The following is a 22,405-nucleotide window of genomic DNA, read 5'->3' as shown; positions in this document are numbered from 1 at the left end:
GGGAGGAAATGAGAGAACCCCAAGAAACCACCCCACACACCTCAATGTTTGTCCCAAAACTCCGGTGTTTCTCTATCACAAACCCCACTTTGCGGTAGCTAGGATCAAACCAAAGACCCTAAGTACCAGGGATGAAATTTCTACTATTGAGCGACCTTGGCGCTCATATAATTGAGAAATACAATTTCTTATACAGTAGGAAAGGATATTGTTCAGATACAACGTGAAAATACTAGTAGTAGAAACAATTATCATTGTAATACGGGAAAGTGATTCTAGTTATTTTTCCGAAAACACATTCATGCCGTTCCAGGCGATGAGTTTTGTTCAATTTTTCATAATCTTAAGTACCTAACGATCGTATTTTTCCCCTTTAACGAGAACTTCCATTTCCATCTGAAATGGACGTCCCGTGGAAAATAATGCGATGTAAAGAAGTAATAATTGGAAAACGGTTACAGGCTGTGAGAGAGTACTAGCTTTATTCATTTGCTATTCAAACGAAAGAACAGGCGGAAAACAGTACACTAGATGGTGTAAGAATGGCTATAGAAAAGTACGTTAAAATGAAATACTGTATATAGAAATTAACATAAGGATGAATCTGTTAGAGTAAAATAAAAGTATCAATCTTCTACTCTGTGGCAACTCAGGATAGTGTACTAGATAATTAGTCTTGTTAATGATATATTAATAAGAAAATAAACAAGATGATTATGAGTAATGTATATGGGGACGATCTTGATGTGTGCAACATTCTCGATTATATTGGTCAATGACAAGGCTATTTCGTAAGTAGCGAGAAAATGATCAATGTTGGATATACTTATCAAAATAGAGCAGAACTGAGAATCCACTATTGGATGTGTCATTTGAATTCACTTTATTATGCAGCAAAGGTGAAGGTACTGAAATTGCAGCAAGATAGAGGAAGTTTACATGCAACGGTAGATTTCCTGGGTACAAGAAATAGTACAAACATGAAAACGTAACGTTCAAGGACTCGGAATCTGATAACCATGGTAGATGATAATCTTGGGTGAAAGATGATCTCACAAAGGCTTTATAAATTAGTAGTTCGAAGTTTGTGTTGAACCCCCAAGCTTGTCGAGGGTTCCGTAAGCGATTGTCAGCGTTAGAAATAATCCTCTAATTGTGCATTTTCAAATAAAGTGTTTGTGAAAGACTACGTCTAGACAGGTATCTGACACTATTTTGAAGAATTATAAGAGAGTTTAAAAGACATATAAATGTTTCTAGTAAGGCAAAAGATATTTCGTAGTAGTAGGCCCCCGCGTATATCTCGCCGCGTATATCTCAACCATATAAGGTAATAGGACCTCATCAAAGTGGATAAAATCGACTAAAAACCAAACACGTGGTATAACGTATTGCTCACGTTTATATTTTGGCAATTTTGTACCCCTAAAAGGGAACGAGGTGGACCATCCAAATTTATCATAATACATATTAGGGTCCTATACTATAATACAAAATGTTTAAATTTGACATTTTCCAAAATTTAAGGGGTGGGCCAAGGTACCCCTCCCAAAATTTTCAAGGGGTGCATTGATATACCCATGTCTTATGAAAGGTAATGGACCCCTGTATACGCCCATATAACTATATAGGGTAATAACAGCTCATCAAAGGCGATAAATTAGGTCAAAAACCTCCAAAATTTGACTTTTTGGCAATTTTTTACCCATGAAAGGGAACGACATAGACCCCCAATACTAATAGAGGTACATACTATGGTTCTAGGCTACCACACCCAATTTTTAGATTTGGCAATTTTCAAAATTTAAGGGTGGTGGTCCTTTGTACCCCTGCCAAAATTTGGGGGGTGGGCCAAGGTACCTCTTCCAAAATTTAGAGGAGGTGGTCCTAGGTACCCCTAGGTCATTTACCCCGGGCCAAGGGCATTGACCTTTGACCTATGACGTCACAAAAATTTTTGCTGACTCGGCGAGATATACGCGGGGGCCTACTACTTTCGTTTAAGGCTAAATAAGGCTATTTGTGTCTTAGTAGGATTTGGCTCGGGCTTTCTCCTGAGCAAACTGACGGAATGTTGGTGTAGCGAAGATCAAGGAATATTAGAAATTCACAGAAAACTGGAAACACTCATTGAATTTGACGATCAGAAGAAATTGGTACCGCGCGTATGTTGTAATCTATTATAAATAAAATAGTTTGTGTGTTTGTCTGTGTGCGGCCTGGAGACCAGACGAGTGGACCGAGAATTACTAAAATTTGGTCACGGGTACCTTGGTCCAGGCCCCAGACTAAGACGAAGCTTATTTTTCGAATTTCGAACCAGGGGGGTCTCAGGGGGGGCGTTTACCGAAACCGGCCTGGGAACCAGAGAAGTTGACCGAGAATTACCAAGTTTTGGTCACGGATACCTTGGTCCAAGCCTTAGACCAAGGTGAAGCGTTTATTTTTTTAAAATTCGAACCAGGGGGGTCTCAGGGGGCCGTTTACCGGGACATGTAAAAGTAATAGAAAATTACCGATATTGGTATCGAATTCATAGTTTTTGCGATCACTGAGATCAATGGTGAAACTCCGATCGCATTAAGTTCCAAATTTACCCTATTCGGCTGCAGGCCGGGTGTTACCGGAAGGGGGATACCGGGACATGTAAAAGTAATCTAAAGTGACCGATATTAGTGTCAAATTCATAGTTTTCGCGGTTGCTAATATCAATGGTGATACTCCCATAGGCGTTTACTTCCAAATACAGCCCCCAATGTGAAGAATGGGCATATTCAGCTAGTTTCAAATAAATTCCAATGTACAATTTTCTTTCTAATTTTTCATATATAATAAACTTGTTAAATCCACTTTCATATTTTGTTATTGAATTTCTATTTTATTTTTGTTTTATTTATTTTTATTTTTCAAATTTATTTTTAAATGTTATTTTTATTTTTATTTCATTCCAGTTTGACGTCATGATTTTCAATTTGTTTTTGTAGTCTTTACACGGGCTTACCTTAAGACCCTGCTGTACAAAGGAGGTATTGAGCATAAGTTTTCCAAGGTATACTAATAAAAATATTTTGTATCAAAATAATTACACTTTCTAATTCATGTAATTACTAACGGAATTTTATTAATATTTTATTTCCGTTTGGATTTGTAGTTAAGGAAAATTATTATTTAAAAGATACACCAGCCCGTTGTTTTAAAAGTTTTTTAAAAATATTTTTTATACTTATAACAATTGAAAATTATGTTTAGCCAAATGATTAATGCTCATGCCACCTCGTTCCATTTTGAGTGAGTTGGTTGAATTAGGAGATAACAAACTCCTGTGTAGTAAGTTAGATGGCATGTGACAATGAACTAACAAAACATCAGTCAGTTGGAAGCATAATTATGACTAGGAATAGCTTTCTGTGGGATGTGGTGCCATTATCAACATAAAAAATATAATATTTCCTCAGAAATGAGTCTCTCTTTTATTATGCATTGTTTGTGGTAGTGACAGAATGTTCCTTGTTTCTTGATAAATAGGAACAAATAACTTTATTTAAGCAAGAGGAACATTCTTTCCCAAAAATGAACTAACCAAACTTAATTTCAATAACTTTTTAGTCTTGCCTTATGGATAGCATTAATTCTTTTGAGGCGTTTCCCAACAAAACCCGAACTGAAGAGAAGTTTAGAGCAATCGAGTGAACAGTAAAAACGCCTTTTATTCTGAACAACTTTCCGTGCAATCAAATTCAGTAAGCTTGTGTGATATATGAACGTCATTTCAAGTATCGATTTATTTTATTTTATTATGTTTGCGTGGGGTGACAGAATAGAACGTAAGTTTATTTATTTATTTATTTTTTCTTAAACACACTTTCAAAGTATTATTATTATTATTATTATTATTATTATTATTATTATTATTATTATTATTATTATTATTATTATTATTATTGATCATTTTCTACATTCTTTTACATCATCGATATTATGACGAACAATATCTACCATTACAGAGAGACGATTTTTGAGCAGTGTTTCTACCTGTGACCACAAGTTGAAAATGAGTAATTGTGGTTCAGTTTTTTAAGAACAACAATTATGCTATTGCTTGTACTTTCATTAGTGCTTTATCTTTTAAGTTATTTTTACATCTTCTTCACCAACCCAAAAGTGTCTCACCCAAAGGCTTTCCAACCAGAATTCTATAAACCATACACTAGTTTCCCCATACGAGCGACGTAACTCACCATCTCAGACGTGTAGATCTATAAACTCATATATATGGTCACTTGTATTATTGCGGTGTTTCGTGTTACGTAACTATCCCCATTCACCAATATGTTAGTCCTTTATGGTTCCAAAGATTTTTTAAGAATTTATTTTCGAATATCACGTTTTGTGTTCATTCCATCGCATTAATGGCGAACTTTTCGCAAATTGAGAATATGTGTGCCCAAGTTCGAAACTTTTAGGATGAAATCTACTATTTCACAAAAGAAATGGAATACAACAAAGTAATATGAGGGATCTGGATGTATTGCATCTGCTATGCAATCCACCATAAGGCAACTGCACAGATCACATCTACATACTCGATGAACTTCGCAAATGTTCTATAAGCCACACGGAATGAAAATCCTAACCCATTATGGTGCTCATCTGCCTTCACTCTCAGGATTAAACTCTTTTTTGTTTGTTTAACGCCCCAAGATTATGCGCCGATATTAAGGGAGACGGTGGTGATGAGATGGATAATAATTGTGGAATGATGAAAATGGAAGCAAACAGAAGAACCCAAAGAAAATCCACGCACTCGGTGTTTGTTCACCACGAAGTTCGCATGGCAGGAGCTAGGATCGAACTACAGACCCCATGTGCCACAAGTGAGTGATCTATCACTGAGCCAACCTGGCTCCCCGGGCTGTTACGAAAGCTATTTCGTTCTGCAAGCTCTCAAACCAAAATGTAAAAGCGCTATTTAATAAGTGTTCTAAAAACATTAAGAAGATAGTTTATACTTCTCCCAAAGAAATTAGTTTATACTTCTCCCAAAGAAATATTATACCTAGTAATTACATAATGAACCCACATTCTTAGTCTGCACTGATGTAGAATTCGAAAGAGCTATGAAACACAACATTAAAGAGAATAGTAAATTATATTACCGAAACATAATTCTTGAGGATGATGTAATGCAAAGAAAATGTGGTTATTGTAGGTTGATTCCAATTTTATTATTTAAAAGAAATATCATTTGTATTTGCCTTTTCAAAAGCAACGAAAGATTCAAATAACACTTTCTATAAGTGTCAACAATCACATGACAGTTTGCTACAGACTGATATTTATTTCCAATAGTTATTTTGGAAAATAAAAAGTAATACTCTTTCTACATCATATTACAGGATACACATCTGGTCGACTTGGCACTATGAACAACACATTATTTTCATATTACGCCTACTTAGTTTGAGTTATATGCATATTAACACGTCACATCGAATCTCTTTCATTTCACTTTTAAAGAGAAAGAACTTCTAGTCTCAATCTCTGCCATTAAACCTGTATTTTTCCCTTTTTCAACTATCAGAACTTTTATATTATTAAAAACAAAGTCAACTGGATATCAGATAGATTACGTATTGTCTATACAGATTACGTAGTCTACGTTGTTTGCATTGTCTACGCATTGTTTACGTCTTAACGTAGACTCGATTTTAGGGGTAGACTCACAACACTGGTGTGAACACATGTGGCTGGCCACCAACTATGCTATGGATAGACTGTTACAAATAAAGAAGAAACCTGTACATGTAGGTAAATACATTAGATAGGGGTAGGTAGATTGTTACTTCTTTTCAGTGATTTGGAAGTCCATCCATAGCATAGTTAGTGGCCAGCTACATATGTTCATATCATTTGGTACCGACAACGTTGTCATATTACACCATAATGATGGAAAACATGCGTTCTTTACGGCACGTCGTTATCACGCCTGTGAGATGTTTGCTCTTGGTGCGACGGTATCGTTTATATTATTAGAGTGATACATTAACACTCAGCCTACCCATTAACATTCCCATTTTCCCCCTAAAACAATTCCATTCTGTCCCCAATTCGTCATTTTTAACGATTCTTAAAAGAAATTTAATTACTTGTGTATATTTTTGGCGTTCGTGCGGACAAATGCCCCATGGTTTGTACCTCAAAAATATCTACATGGAGAGGTCTTCCCAGTTTGTAGTTTCAGTTTGCTCGCACTTATGGTTCAAAAATTCTGATGTTCCAAAATTCGCATTATGCGACTTTCCAGATACCCTGTGCTTCAACTCAAAAGTTGTTATTCAGTTGTTTGTTTCGAAGTAAATTGGTGAAAATAATTTCTTAGATCAATGTGGATTGGGATAAATGTGTTAGGCTTAATAAAAAAGAAAAACTTAAATTCAATTTGTTATAGTTTTTATTAAGTTCAATATTAGCTTAATTACAAGAATTCTAAACATATGAATATAGTTTCTGTGTGTGATTCATCAATTGTTAATATATTACTGCAACATTAATTAAAATTTAGTTACTAAAACTTATTAAACGATCTGTAAGATATTATTTTAATTAGAATATCTTTTCTTCTTCAGGTGAAAACAACTCACTACGTCAAGGGAACAGTGTGTCCTAGATGGGAGTCATGTATTGAATTTCTGGTACATGATTACACTCAAACAACGATATCATTCGCTTTGTATTCTTACCCTTCTAGTACGTCCTCTGACAGTGAACTCATTGGGATAGGAACATTCAAAATGAAACAAGTATGTAGGCATTACGCTAAAACCAATTTCTTTGGGTACTTAGGGAAAAATTACTTGAATTAGTGCAAATTTTAAATCAATAATGAACACTTTTCGTCAACGATTTGACAAAGGGTCATATTTCAATAATTATCTAGGATAGATGACGAATTATTACATATTTAACTGTTTTCCCTCTTCGGAACTACTTTTCTTCCTTTGTGTTTGAAAAAGTGAGATTTTTGAGACACGGCCCTTCGTCAAATTATTGGCGTTTTGTGTTACTGTTATCATTAACGTATTGGTAGAAAAATTGAATGTTTTTCTTCGATATCGTTTGTAGAGATCATCATTATAATTGACTTCTTGAAAGATTTGTGTCAGGCTAATAACTTTTATTCTTTTCATATAAATGATCTGAAAATATAGTATAACTATACTCGAACAAGTAAATCTTTCTCTCTCTGTATATATATAAGGTGTCCACAAACTCCTGGAACTGTTAGAATGAAACATATCCCGTAAACTATAGCAGATAAAGACATGCTGTTTTTTGCATCGTGTTCTACAACTCTACAAGTATTATTCATAATTACAACAATTCCACTTGCGCCCCGTTAGTTGCCCTCAAGACATTTAGTTTTGGGCTAGACCGAACATGTTCACAAATTACGTGAGGAGGTTCAGAGCTCCATATCTGAATATAATGCCGGTTAACATGTCTAGATACGTGGAACGTGGCTTCGTCTGAGAAAATGATCAGTTTCAGGTACTGATTGCTTTCGTTGATTAAGGCGAGAATGCGAGCAGCAAAGTCAGCCGCTAAGGAAAGTCAGTTGTCTCCAAAGCTTGCGTAATTTGCGCTTTGTACGGATGCAAGTCGCTTGTGGAGGACATTATGAATTGTTGATCTCGGGACATGCAATTCGCGTGAAGTACGACGGACCGATTTCTGAGAGCTGCACTGAAAAGCTGCTTGCATGTTGTGTATTATTTCTTGAGCCACACCTGGTCGTCCACTTCGCGGCAAATCTATTACGCTACCTGTCTCTAAAAATTTTGCAGCCCATCAAATTATGAATTGTTTTGATGGCGGATCTCGTCCATACTTCTGGCGGAATTGTCGCTGCACAGTTACTGGTGATTTACCAGACTCAGCATACCACCATACACATTGGAATTTCTCCTGTACTGTCGTCATTGTCGCTCATAATCTGCAAGTATACAAAAAACATGTCAACTATTAATTTCATTACAATTACCAGAATAATAAGAATACTACTCAACTATCACAACTTAATAGAACTTGGAGAGTTGTAGAACACGTTGCAAAAACCCGCATGTCTTTTTATCTACTATAGTTTAGGAGCTATGTTTCATTCTAATGGTTTCAGTACTTTGTGGACACCCTATATATATGACTGAAATTGAAAATGACTATGTTTGTGACTCAATCTCTTGAACCGACCAACCGATCTTGATCAAATTTTTGACGTATATGTGATTCTAGCCTGGGAGTGTTTTTGGATATTCATTTTGCCGGTAGAACTTAGGGGAGGGGGGAGGGGAATTATAAAAAATAAACAAAACTTAATAACTCATGAACCAAACAAACAATCTCGATCAAATTTTCAACATAGATGAGAATCGTGCCTGGGGTGTTTTTTATCATTTCACTTTGACAGAGCAACTTAGGAGAGGAGGAGGAGGGGGAGATATACTAAAATCAATATATATGAAAATAAAAGTAACTACGTTCGTGCGTTAACAGCTCTTGAACCGCCAAATCGATCTCAATCAAATTTTCAACATAGATAAGGTTCGAACCTGGAAAGTTTTTATCATTTCACTTTGACGATTGATCTTAGAGGAGGGGAAGGGGAGGAGGAAATATTTGAAAATGAATAAAACTTAATAACTTTTGAACCACCCGACCGATCTCGATGAAACTTTCAACATAGATAAGGTTCGGGTCTGGAATGTTTTCGTCATTTCACTTTTACTGTGCAACGTAGGATTTGGTGAGGGGGAGATATATGAAAAAGAAATAAAAGCAAAAGTGACTGTCTTTGTGACTTTATCACGTTTAAGCCATCCAACTGATCTTAATCAAATTTTCAGCATAGATGAGGTTCATACCAGGGGTGGTTTTTATCATATCACTTTTACGGTAGAACTTAGGGGAGGAGAGGAGAGGGGAGAGATCTATAAAATAAATAAAACTTCAGAACTCTTGAACCACCCGACTGATCTCGATCAAATTTTTAACATAGATGAAATTCAGGCCTGGAAAGTTTTTTTTTTTTAATATATTTTCACTTTGAAGGTAGAACCTAGGGAAGGGGAGGGGAGGGGAGATTTATATATAAAAATCTTATCTCTTAAAACATCCAACCGATCTCGATCAAATTTTCAACGTAGATGACGTTTTGGCCTGGAATAATTTTTATCATTTAGCTTTGACGGTGCAACGTAGGGAAGGGGGAGATAAAAAGTAAAAATGGAAATGACTGTCTTTGTGACTTGAACCACCCGATTGATCTCGATTAAGTATTCAACATAGATGAAGTTCGGGTCTGGGATGGTATTTATCTATTCACTTTGACGATGGAATTTAGGGGAGGGGAAGGGACGAGTTAAAATAGAAATAAAATTTAATAACTTTTGAACCAAACGATTAATCTTGATCAAATTTTTAACATAGATGTGGTTGAGGGCTGAGATGGTTTTTGTCATTTTCCCTTGACGGTAGGGGAATAGGAGAGGGAGATATATAAAAATAAATACAACTTAATAACTCTTGAACTACTGGACCGATCTCGATCAAATTTAAAACCAAGATGAAGTTTGAGCCTGAGATGTTTTTGTCGTATCACTTTGACGGCGTAACTTAGAGGTGGGGAAGGGGAGAGACATTTAAAAATGATCGAAAACGACCGATATTAGTGTCAAATCCATAGTTTTTGGGGTCTCTGAAATAAACAATGACACTTCTGATGCCGTTTTAATCCAAATTCAGCCCCGTAAATTGGGTTTGGGGAGGGGGATATATATATATATATATATATATATATATATATATATATATAAAGATCGAAATGACTAATATCAGTGTCGAATTCATAGTTTTTCGTGGTCGCTGAGATGAACAATGACATGCCCGAAACCGTGCACCGCAACATGCGGAGGGGAGGGGAATATATAAAAATAATCGAAAATGAGCGATATCAAAGAGCGCTTTAGTAATAGTAAAAAGTGACTGACTAACGGAACATATTAATTTTTTCTGAATTTAACCCAGCGAAGCGGGTCATTGATGCTAGTATATATATATATATATATATATATATATATATATATATATATATATATATATATATATATATATATATATAAAGTTATTATTATTTAACTCTAGTGTACATAACATTTCTAATCTTAATTTTATAACCATTATTTTAGTAGTATAACAATTTCCAGTTTCCTAGGACCATTTAAACCATAGCAGACAGTGAGTTACTCTATTGGCTTTGTAGCCCCGTTCAGCTATGTTATGCTAAAATCTACCTTCGGGCTGAATTCTCGGACAAAACACAAAGCAAGACATTCTAAAGCAAAATGTATTTATTGTTGGAATTTAGCGTACCTTTTCAGCAGCAATGGTACATGAGACGCAGACTATCAGTTTAGTGTACAATCCGAACCACCATAATGTGTTTAAATCTCAAGGCTTTCCCACCAGGAATCAAATCCGTTACCTGTGCACCAAAAGTGCAGACGCTAACCACTAAACCAGTGGAGAGAGCAAACTATATTTGTGTTTGATTCATATCTTTACATGTTATATTGTACTTAGTATAATACTATTTTAATCTTCCGAATTAGAGAAAGGTAAACTTAATTTTGGTAGTTCTGTGGTGTGTGTAGATATGCAACCACTGTTGATATTCTTTCAACGCTTCTATTGGGTGTCGCTAATATTTTATTTTAGTTTTATGGTATAGCTTATTATTGCAGCTACTCTCATTATAGAAAAACTTCGTCAGTACATTAATATATTTTATGAAGCAATTGTAGTAGTTAATTAGGTGCCAATCTGATGATCACCCACACTAGAAACCCCTCAGGAAAATGTAAATTTATATATACGTTGATATTTATGCGTTGATATTAACACAAGTAGAGTCTTAATAACAATCCAAAATTTTAGTAGATATGAATACTACTCTTCTTGTCTTTTTGTTGTTATAAAATCACTAGTGTGAGTTGTTTGAACTATTGACAGTCTGAATGATATAATCTGTTTATCTGTAATGTCTCTTCTTCTTCTTCTTCTTTTTAGAACTTTTACATCGGTTTTCCAACGTTTCCTTTTCACGTCCTTGGAAATCGTATAATACCGTTTACCGTTTATTTTTCTGTTTCTCAATTAATTAACTCCATTATCTATATTTAATAGACTGGACCAAGTTCTATTTCATTAGATGAATTACATCTTGCGAATTATTCTATCATACGTACTTTATTCTATAACTTGTTAAATTTATTTCCGTTCGCTACAGATTCTTTGCCAAAACTGTTATATTAAGATATAATAATATTATTTTACAGGATGAAATGTGTGTTGTTAAGCGAAAAATTTTGTTAAATGGTGATACAAAACGTAACTCAGTTGTAATAAGTCCATCATGTCCTACTCTGACAATATCAGTTGTTTTCCGAGCAGTATCAACGGTGTCTAAAAGTGAACTACCTTCCCATAAATCAATATCCACTACTACAGATAAAGAAGACTTTGCAGGTGGCCTTTCTACCTTAGGAATCACGACCGAGTGGATTCGACAAACAGTGAGTATATGGGGTATTCTCTTTTTTCTTAATCTCTTCTACGATTGAACACGAAATTGAACACGAAAGTGAAATTAATATAAGTATTAGTAAATCGTAATGAAACTAATATAGGAATTAATATCAATATTCGTTAATGTAGCAGCAATTTTTTTGATCATTTTCAATGAAACCTAAACATTATAATAATCGTAAAAAAAACTTACGGGGATTATAATTTCAACAATGGAGTTCAAGTAGCAAGAATTTTGATAATTCTTAGTATAGTCTAAACATTGGAATAATCATAGATCTTACATTAACTATAAAATTAACAATGAGATTAATGCTAATAATCAGGGCCCGGATGTTGTTGACCTAAAATTTTCTAAAAAGTGACCTATAAAATGACACTAAAATTCCTGTAAAATTACCGTAAAATTCACAAAAATTGACCTTAAAACTTGCGTTGTTTTAATCGTTTTTTTTTTTCGTTAAACTGACCCTTTTTTTTTTTTAATATCTGTTGAATTTTAATTACCATTTCTCACTCATTTTCAAATTTTTTCACTCAGTTAGTTACAGTCCATTGATCATTTGTGTCCATTGGTCAGTCCATTGTACGGCACTGTATGTACTGAAAGCGTCAATTTGCTCCCAAGTTTAAACTATGAAGCACACTTAAAGAATAGTAATTCGCAAGTGTGGATTGTACACACGAGAATAAAGATAAAAACCCTGTTTAAAATCTTTGTATGCCTTGTAATTTATTTTTAGTTATACTCACATGATCACATCCGTTGTGGTTAACAACCCAAAACCACAAACTTTGGACACCTACTAACCCCCACCCCTCGTCCACCAGCTACAGCTTAGTGTTCATTAGCTTGTTAGAAATGCAGTTTTTCCACCCCAATAGTTGGAAAGCAGGAAAAGAAATAATTTAATTTCGTGTTTTTCAAATCCGTAAAAAGTATTCATTTTTTAAGATTTCCTTATGTAGAAGAAAAAGAATAAAAAGATCATAAGTGACCTAAAAGTTAACTTAAAGTATGAAAAAATGACAAACTTCAAAACGGCAAAAAGTGACCGAAAGTTGACACTAAGAAAATATATTTTTAGAACCTAGAGTTGGTGGATACCGTTTTTATTTGAACTTGCCTTGTCCTATGCGTAACAGAGAAAAGTTGACTTGTCAACAAGATCCGGGCCCTGCTAATAATCAATGTTTTTAAAGCATTCATGCACGGAGAACATTTCTTCGAGATTCAATTTCACGAAAATTTTATACTAGACTGAAAATTACGGAACAATGTTCTCTATCTTAATGCATCAAATCAAATTGTACCACGATAATGAGTTCACAGCAAAATCAATTAACCTCGTAAGCTCATTAATCTCTTATATCTGTTTTGTTTATAACTTCGGACTTAACTGATGGAATTCGGTTTATTATTATTATTAATTCACTCCGAGGGTTTTTTAAAAAAAAGTATGATATTATGATACACTGATGTGCTTGATTTACAATGCAATTTAAATGTGCACAAAACATATTGTTACTTGATCCGAATCTCATAAATCAATAAGCTCAAAAGGTACTCGCCTTGCTTTCAAGATTCTATTATACAGGGTGATTCATAATTCCTATTACACACTTCAAAGGGTTGTAAAGAGGACATAGTAGATCAACTTTTGATAAGGAACACAAGTCCAAAAACGTACCGTTCTGGTGCTACACAGATGACAAAATCACATAATGTTATATCTCCGGCGTTACGGTAGACGACTCACATTGACGGAGGGCGAAGATTTCTGGTACCTGACGTCATGTGTCTGCTACCAACGTCCTATGTGTATAATCCGATGTGCTTCGATTTTAACATCAGTTGCTTGTGAATCGTGGCGAAGGACAGTTCGATGTGAACCATCCAGTGTTCCTCGACCTTCACATTAATTCTACTCAGTCGTGGCGGAAGACAGTTTGCTGTGAATCATCCAATGTGATTCGTCTTTCGTGTCAGTTGCTATTCAGTCATGGCGGAATACAGTACAGCAGTATAATTGAATAACTTTTGCAGAGAACAGTGACATGTTAATTTACTACGAGGCTGGACGTAATGGTAAAGTTGCGCAACATCTGTGTGCAGAAGGGTTTCCGCGTTGTGTCACACCATCACATACAATGTTTGCCCGATTACAGCAACGCCTGCGAGAAACAGATATCTTCAAAGTGAACAGGGCCGACTGTGATACTCCACGTACATGGATCATACTCAAAGTCCTGCAGAGGAGGTCCTGGATTGAACTGAAGAGAACTCGGCGACAAGTATTCGCACCATTGCACGTCACATAAATATTTCTCAGAGCAACATTCTACATAACCAGCAGCTTTATCCGTATCATCTCCAGAAGGTATGGGCAACAGGTTCGGCAGATTTTGTCCCACAAGTCAATTACTGTGGATGTTTTTACACCGCTGTGCTTGTAATTTTTACCTCCTCGGCTTGTAATTTTTACGGATGAAGTACCAGGAAAGGTGTTTACAACAGTCGGCACAGCCGAATTTGGGGTGACAAAAATTCACGTTTCATACAGTCTTACGGATTTCAATATTGGTTTGGGGTTAAGAAGGTATTATCTAGTGTTATCTATGGTTGTCAGATTGGGTCGTATCTCTTCCTGACTGCCTGAAATGTACTTGACCTTCCTACAAGAGGTTTTAGGTAAATTCTTGAAAGATAGCAGTTGCACGACAGGGCACAAGAACACTTTTCTGAGAACGTACGACAACATCTCAATCATAAATACGGAAGCATGTGGATTGGTCGCAGTGCACCAATTTCTTGGCCATCACGATCATCTGATCTTAGTCCTTTAATTTTTTTTATATAGGGCCATATGAAAAGTCTTTTGTATGAGACTTCTCTCGTGTCGGAGGAAAACCTGGTTGCACGAGTTTTGGCGGTAGCAGACACAATCCAGTACACACCAGGTAATTTTGAGCGTGTGTATGCAAATATCCTTCGGAAGTAAACTGTTTGCAACGAACTTCAGGGGCGACACGTTGAACAGCTCTTGTAGTGACGCAGGTAAATCGGGAGATGGGCATTTCTGTACTCTGGTCGTTTGTGTCGTACAAAACTGTATAGTATGAAATGACATTATGTGATCTTGTCAAAACGTTATGTTTCCGAACTTATATATATATATATATATATATATATATATATATATATAAATCAAAACTTGATCTAGCCCTACTAGGTCTCCTTTACAATATTGCGAAGTGTGTAATAGAAATTCTGAATCACCTTGTATATTATTTTTTTTTTAAATGTTAAACATTGAGAATTGTCTGCATTGTGAAGTTTTGGGTAAGAAAAAAATCAGTCGAAAGAGGATGTATGGCAATTAATTAGATACGACATTTTTCTTAAGGACACTTTTTTCATAAATTCTGAACAATACTCAAAGTTTAATACTGATATATCCGCTTCGCTATGTTGCACATAATCCACACAAATAGCGTAATAGTAGATCACCTGCATATACATGTTCTTCAATGCCGCCTCGCTCATCAAAACGTACCCCAGCCTCTTTCCATAGTCATGTAGTTTAAGCTCAAGACACTAATATTACTATTGTCATCAGTCTTGAGTTATATCGGAGCAGGAGAAGAATATGCATTTATTTTCATTAACTATATCATAGTAGAGTAATGTAAATTGCATCAGTATTTTATACTTAAGTCTTTTGTTCCAGTCTCATTTCTCTCTTCCTATAAAAAGAAGAAAAGCTTTTATGTTGGTGCGAAACATTGTTTCCTGGTACCTTTTCCACTGCAACTGTTTATTAGCTTTTTTTGTTTAATTTATTTACTAATGTTTTCTTACAGTCTTTCCTATTATTGATGTTTTAATATTTTCTTTCTTTATACTTGTTTTTTTCAGTGATTTTTTTTATACTGTTACATTATTTTCTTGCAGGTACAACAGAATTTGTGCACTAATTTTGCCATTATTCAATGCTAACAATGTTTTTAATAAGCTAGAACTCAGTCTCAGTTTTCTGTACAATATTCTTAATACTTCTTCTGTAAATTTCAATGTTAGTTAACATTGAAATATTATGAGATTTATTGACCCTTCCGCCCCCCACATCAACAAATCGGAGTGTCTCAACATTGCATTTCTATAATATATTTGGAGTGATATCTATATGTAATCTTCATCTCATTAGTTGTATTAAATTTCATGTCCGTTGGTTAATTCTAACGTTGTAATCTTGGTGAAATACTGTTTAACAACTGAAAGTTTCTTGCAAATATTGGAAATTTTAGACTACCCTCGTCCATTACAATGTAAGCCGCTTGAAGAGCAATATTATCTATGAACTCCAAAGGTAGTCACTTTGCTCTTCTGTATCCTGCTATGTATTGCTTTAAAAAATTAAATATAATTTTTTTCGCTAACAGCTGTCAGTGTTTAATGGGGATAGAATATATGAAATTAATTAAATATGACTTAAAAATTTAAATTATTAAAACTGATAATAAAAACGTATTGCTGTTCCACAGAATACATATGTTGAACCTTTGTGTTGCTTCTGTGGTTGGTAATACAGTGAAACTGTCAATAATGTTATTCCAACTTCATGTCCATATCTGAATTTAATTTTGAACCTTGGTTCGAACAAAAAAAGGTCTCGTATACCTATCTTTCAGTGAATTACGTTTTATTATTATTATTATTATTATTATTATTATTATTATTATTATTATTATTATTATTATTATTATTATTATTATTATTATTAATACTTTATCGATATTGTGTTTTGTACCTTGAAGGTGTTTAGAAATTACCATTGTTGGGATATCGTCGTTTCCTCGTCCCACGTATGTTTTTTTAAGTCTAGTAATGTGTATTTTTTTCTTGATGAAATAACATCATTGACACCACTGTCATTACCAACCACAAAGAAAATGCACAGATATTCAAGGTATATATGCTTTATGTACTCTCAGAAATACTTATCGCATAAATATATTAAATATAATATATTCAGGTCTTCTATTCTTAAGGTCGGAGGACATCTGAGTTACTTTATATTGCCGTTCATTATTGCGGTAATCTACTCTTCGTATATAGAGAACATTGTTAGTGTGTTGAGTTTGAATTAGTTCATTGAATTTCTTAAACAAGTCTTCAGCTATCGGTGTTGTCAGCATTATGTTTACCAAACTTCACACCTTAAAAATTGTTAATTAAAATGCATTATTTAAAATCCATTATTTAAAATACACGCACTTGGTTCTATTCAAACATTTCTTTTATTCGCAAAATTATAATATCACACGTTTCTTTAATATTATGTTTCATTGTATGATTTATATCTAAGGATGTTCTGTTTTGCGGTCGTGCCGATTCATTTTCATATATTTACTGGATATATTTCTCAGTGTTTGCTCACATATCAAAAGTAAATATAGCCTTAAAAGCTCTTTCACTACTTACAGCATTTGTATTCTTTTATTGCAAAATGTAAAGCACATTTATGTAGAAAAATAGATCTGCAAAGAACTTGAGGATAAATAAGAAATCTTTATTCCCTAGAAGTTTCTGATACAAGTCTGCTGCACTTATATTTCTGTCGTTACAATGCACTTCATTTCGAATTTTCTAGAAGCACTTAGACAACTAGTTTTTATTTTCAATAATGAAGTTTATAACTCTTGAGCTGAAATCCTATCTTGTTTCACATACTGCCTGGGCTGTCCGGAATATAAGTCTCTGATCAGGTTCCTACTCTGATCAGGTGACCGCAAATATAGTTCTTATTTTGTCCTGGCTCTCAAACCTCTTCAATGTATAAATAGTTTTAAGTTTACATTAATTGTGTTTAGTAATAATTTCTAACTGAAATTATAAGTGTAGTTGTATTTGGTAATAAGTGATAACTGAAACTCATTTTAATGTATTAATATATTTCAGAAACCTCTATTTAAACGGAGTGATTGTGACGGAATGAATGGATTACCTGATTCTTTCTCAAGAACTAAAGGTCTCATGGAAGTAAACATTATTAGGTAACATTAAAATTCAAAACTGATGGGAAATTATATAATTATTTCTATTATTTAAGGAAATTGAAGGTTCATTCAACGAAAATAAAAGCCTTTAATTGGATGCTATTCTATACAAATCCAATCTAGTTTGTTATTAACCATCCTCCTAAAATCTTTACGCATTATCCTCGGCCTACCAAAGATATTTTTCGTAGCGGTTTCTTCGGTTTTCTTCACTCCTACCAGGCGAAGGCCGGAATGGTACCTTCTAGAAGGCCAGGGCCAGTTCCTTCCCAAATCCTAGATCCACCTAAAAGACCGATGTGACCCAGGAGTTGGAGGTCCGAATCCTTGAGTCATTCTATTGTACAAATACATGCATAAAAACCTAGTCAAACCAATGACAGCGTGCCGACATACCACCACCAAAAGAAGTCTGTGTTCAACTCTAAGCGACCAAGTGATGATCGTGTTTATTTGAGATCAGCATGGGGTATTACTACTTGCTTTTCAGGCAAAGAGTACCACAATTACCAGGATATACTATGTCTCACTGCTGCGTGCGTTGCGGGATTCTGTGAAATCCCAGAGCGTGGCATGCTGACAAAAGGTGTCCGCCTCTTGGAAAACAATGCACCCGTTCACTGCTCGAATATTGGCCAGACAGATGCACGGCCCTGGGTATGAAATCCGCCATAGTTCGCATTTTCTCTTGACCGCACACCATCTTCATTTCACCTCTTCCCAACCATGCAGTCATTTCCTAAAGGCAAGTATTTCTACGATGTTGCTACGCTGCTTTCTGAGGTGCAGTAATGGATTTTGGACCACTACATCTTACTTTACGTTCGGACCTGTAACACAGCAACGGTGCAGAGTTACGAGCTGTACATTATCAAATGACCTACATAGATATGCAGAATTACACATGTAAAATATCATTGCTCTACGATATGTGAAAGTGGGTCAGGGTAAAATTTTCTCGCGCACTTCTCGTTAGCCGGTAAATTTCAAAGAAATCACACATACGCAAATTACTCAGAAATTATTGATTTGCGACCCTCGATTCATATAAGTGAAAATGTTCCAAAGTACTTGTAGAATATCCCCTTGCAAGGAATGCATCGAATTACCAATCACCCTGTATATTATCTGTCTAATTATGTATCTTAACAAACGCAAAATCTTCGTCCCATAAACACAAGCTATCGGATTTTTTCATGTACTAAGAAGAGCAGTAATGATTATCTTTATCAGCTTCAGTAAGATCTTCATATTTGACACAGGTAAAATTTGTTTGCTTAGCTGTTAAAAATATATACAGTAGTTTAGATTGTTCCTAATTTTGTACCTTGAATTTTATGTGTATTGGCCACAAGGTGAACATGAAGCTAATATCAATATTTATGTAATTTGCCTGAATAGACAAATAAATAAATAAATAAAAAGAAACGTAGATGAGTTGGAGGAAATGCTAGTCTTTAAATCTGAGTTTTCAAAAAATAATATTCTTAATTTTAGAAACATTAATATTCTAAGGAAGTTGTATTCTTTATATCGCTGGTTTTGGTGTGTGATATTTTTAAGTTAATTCGTCAGACACTGTGACAAAACAGCAGTAATTCAAAATAGTGCATCCAGTGGCGTAACAATGGCCTTTAGCACCCCTAGGCAAAATCCTTAGTGACGCCCCCTCGCCCATCGAATAAGCACCATGCATGACCATCTATAACTTATGCATACGCTTAGAAATGGCCACAAAAAGAAAACTATCAGTGAGAGGGTATTGATAGTTTTTTTTTTAAATCGTTGTAGTATGTCTTTTAAAAGTAAACTGTAGAGAGTGTACTGTTCATTAAAAATTTACTCGCGTAAAATTCGGAATTTTTGCAGTGGTAGTGTAAATAAACAGTAATGTATCAACCAGTATTATCAAAAAGATTTCAAATGAATATATATATATAATATGTTACGATTTTACATAATTATAAAATAAATAATAAACCTTGTGAAACCGCTTATAAGCATTTTTCTATTTTCAGTCTTTTTAAATCGACAAATTATATACAAAATCAGAAGTGTTTCTTTCTCACTTTTTGCTTCTGCAAATCCTTTTATCAGATCAGAGATGTCCAATTCATGAGCTCTTTTTTTTTCTCAATACTCAGCATTGCCACACCGCAACGGCGTTCTTGGGTCATACTGTTTCTGAGATATGTCTTGATTAATTTTAACTTAGAGAATGATCACTCATCAGTTGCAATTGAAACAGGAAGAGTTACATATGAACAAAGCGTAGTCACCAGATTTGGAAACGCTGAGCTGAGGTCAGATTCACGGGCACCCGAAGGGGAGGGCAGAGTGGGGCCTGAGCCCCTCCTTGGCTCACGAAAATGTATTAAATTTCTTAAGATTTTCTTAATACAAATAAAAAAATACCAAACGTAATATAGCAACCAGAGATTTGAGCCCCCCTGGAAAATTTCCTTCGGACGCCCATGGTCAGATTCGGTAATAAAATGAAGAATCTCTACAGCATTTCTCGTGGAAAGTCACTGGATAAATCGTCTGCATACAGAAGCGCAAAGTCATAAGACTGCTTGGTGACCTCGAATTCTTTGACAGAGTCAGTAAATCGCGTATCTTGTAACAATTTATTAAAGAATCGCCATTTTCAGCACTAACTTCCTTCTTTCCTCCGACTTATCTGAAACGCCAAATTTGCGCGCACAAGCACTGGCTCCCTCAAATACTTGTGACACATTCTTTCTAAGATCTCGCACCACTGTACAGCATTTTTTCAGTTTTCGCTGACATACTGACAAACACATACTAGGGCTCTGCAGCTTTTTTGACACAACATTAATGCTTCTTAGAACGTTTTCCCACAACACAACTATTACCACGAAATCGAACCTTTCCATTCTTCGTTTATAACGAGCTGCTTTTGTCCGTCCTTTTTCTGTTCCAGTAAGGTACATGACATTGACATTTCATAACGTCCGCATATCTCTTTCTTAGTGCCAACACGGCATTATGACTTAAATCCCAGGGTGTTTGAGAGAGTTTCTTCAGTGTCGTTTCATTTTCCTGAGATTGTATCCTTGGGAATACAATTTTGTGAAGCCTTCTAGCATTTCACGCTGCTACCAAAAAAGTTGCATATAACTTGTAGAGTGGCAAAGAAATTAAAAACTTCTGTGTTAACTTTTGCAGCATCTGATAACACAAGGTTCAGACTATATGCTACGCAGTGAACAGATATGACATTCTTAGCATGTTTTTGAATCCGCGTTTGCAAGCTAGAAATACGACCAGTCATTACTGCTCTTCTATCGTAGCCTTACCATCTGCATTTCGTAATGTTAATCTCATTTTCTAATAGGACTTTTATTATTAAATCTTCATAATTTTCTGCACAGTGTTCGTCCATATTCTAAAATCCAAGGAAGCTTTCTACAATTTTGAACTGTGGAACATGAGGAAAAGATGTCTTTCTGGCGCCTCCTCCTAGTCCTATCCTATATTTTACATTTTATTACAGTAATATTACAAAATACGTTCGAAAATTTATTTTAGGGTGCTCATTTGGCGCCCCCTGGTGTTGGTGGCCCGAGCAGTTACTCGGTTTGCCTGACTCTTGGTGCTTGTGCTTGGTTCTGTGTAGCCGCGGTACGTGGCAATTGTGATGTGTCCATAATCATGCCAACACTTTTTAACTCGTTTTGATCCAGATCTTATAGGGCATAGAATTTGTCATTATTGTTGAAAGCTTGTTGCGCAGGGGAATTTTATTTAAAGTTAGTAAGCTCAGTACATGTAATATAGGACTGACATCCTATTAATACAGGAGGATTAATTTCTTAATCATACAGTGCTATAACCTCGACGAGTTTACAGTAGTGATAATAATTTGATACGCAAATGTATTAAACTGTGAGCGAATTGAGCAGGAATTTTTATTCTTGCTATGTTCGGAAATGAAGACCACAGAAACTTGGAGCTTCATTTATATAATTTGCTTCTTTTTTTATTAAAAGCCTGGGGCGCCCCCTAGTATACCGAAATGCCCATTGCCCGTAGGCAATGCCTTCCCTGCCTACCCTATTGCTACGCCATTGGGTGCATCATTTGTAGAGTTTAGAAAACGTGTAACATGAGTTGGAAATCTGGAATTTTGGCATTATAGGAAGTCACTATATCATTATAGAAAGTCAGAGTATCTTATATCGAAAGAAACATAGATAATAATACGTATTCAAGTGCATGTCTGTCTAACGAAACCACGAAGCCATGATTACTTAATTTTTAATTATTTTTTAATAAAAAGAAAGGGAAGAAAAGAGAAAGCAACAGCATTTTAGGATGCAGATGGTAAAACACTGAATCATATCCAAGTTTAGTGGCTAGTAATTAATTTAAGAACTCACTAGATACTGAGTCTTTATTACAGTAGTATATTGATATAAACATAGCAAGTATGTTACTTATCACAGTAATGACTTCAAGTATGTTACTTAAATCATATTCGGACTATCAAGATATACCCTTTTACAAAATATCATACATTATCACGGTGTAAAGAATCGGGTTTGATCATATACAATATTACATCTAGAATTCAAATACCATCTACAAAGATACTGTGTTGATTATCATGTCAAATAATAAATAAAAACAAAACACAATGCCAATATCCGGAACCATTTCAAGATCTAAGATCCATAAA

The 22,405-nt window shown here is 34.9% G+C and overlaps 1 protein-coding gene across 3 annotated transcripts in view; it reads left to right on the top strand.

Annotated features, from left to right (window-relative positions):
* Positions 1 to 22,405, top strand: part of LOC145664415 (uncharacterized) — a 123,454-nt gene that overhangs the window by 63,385 nt on the left and 37,664 nt on the right. For all 3 annotated transcript variants that reach the window (XM_081731095.1, XM_081731098.1, XM_081731096.1), the window contains 3 exons: positions 6,627 to 6,800; positions 11,391 to 11,627; positions 17,603 to 17,697. In XM_081731095.1, the coding sequence (XP_081587221.1) occupies positions 6,627 to 6,800; positions 11,391 to 11,627; positions 17,603 to 17,697 (506 nt within the window). The remainder of the gene's footprint in view (positions 1 to 6,626; positions 6,801 to 11,390; positions 11,628 to 17,602; positions 17,698 to 22,405) is intronic.

This window comes from Thermobia domestica, chromosome 11 (assembly GCF_964235325.1).
Source record: "Thermobia domestica chromosome 11, izTheDome1.hap1.1, whole genome shotgun sequence".
NCBI lineage: Eukaryota > Metazoa > Arthropoda > Insecta > Zygentoma > Lepismatidae > Thermobia > Thermobia domestica.
This window is presented reverse-complemented; position numbering and strand designations above follow the sequence as displayed.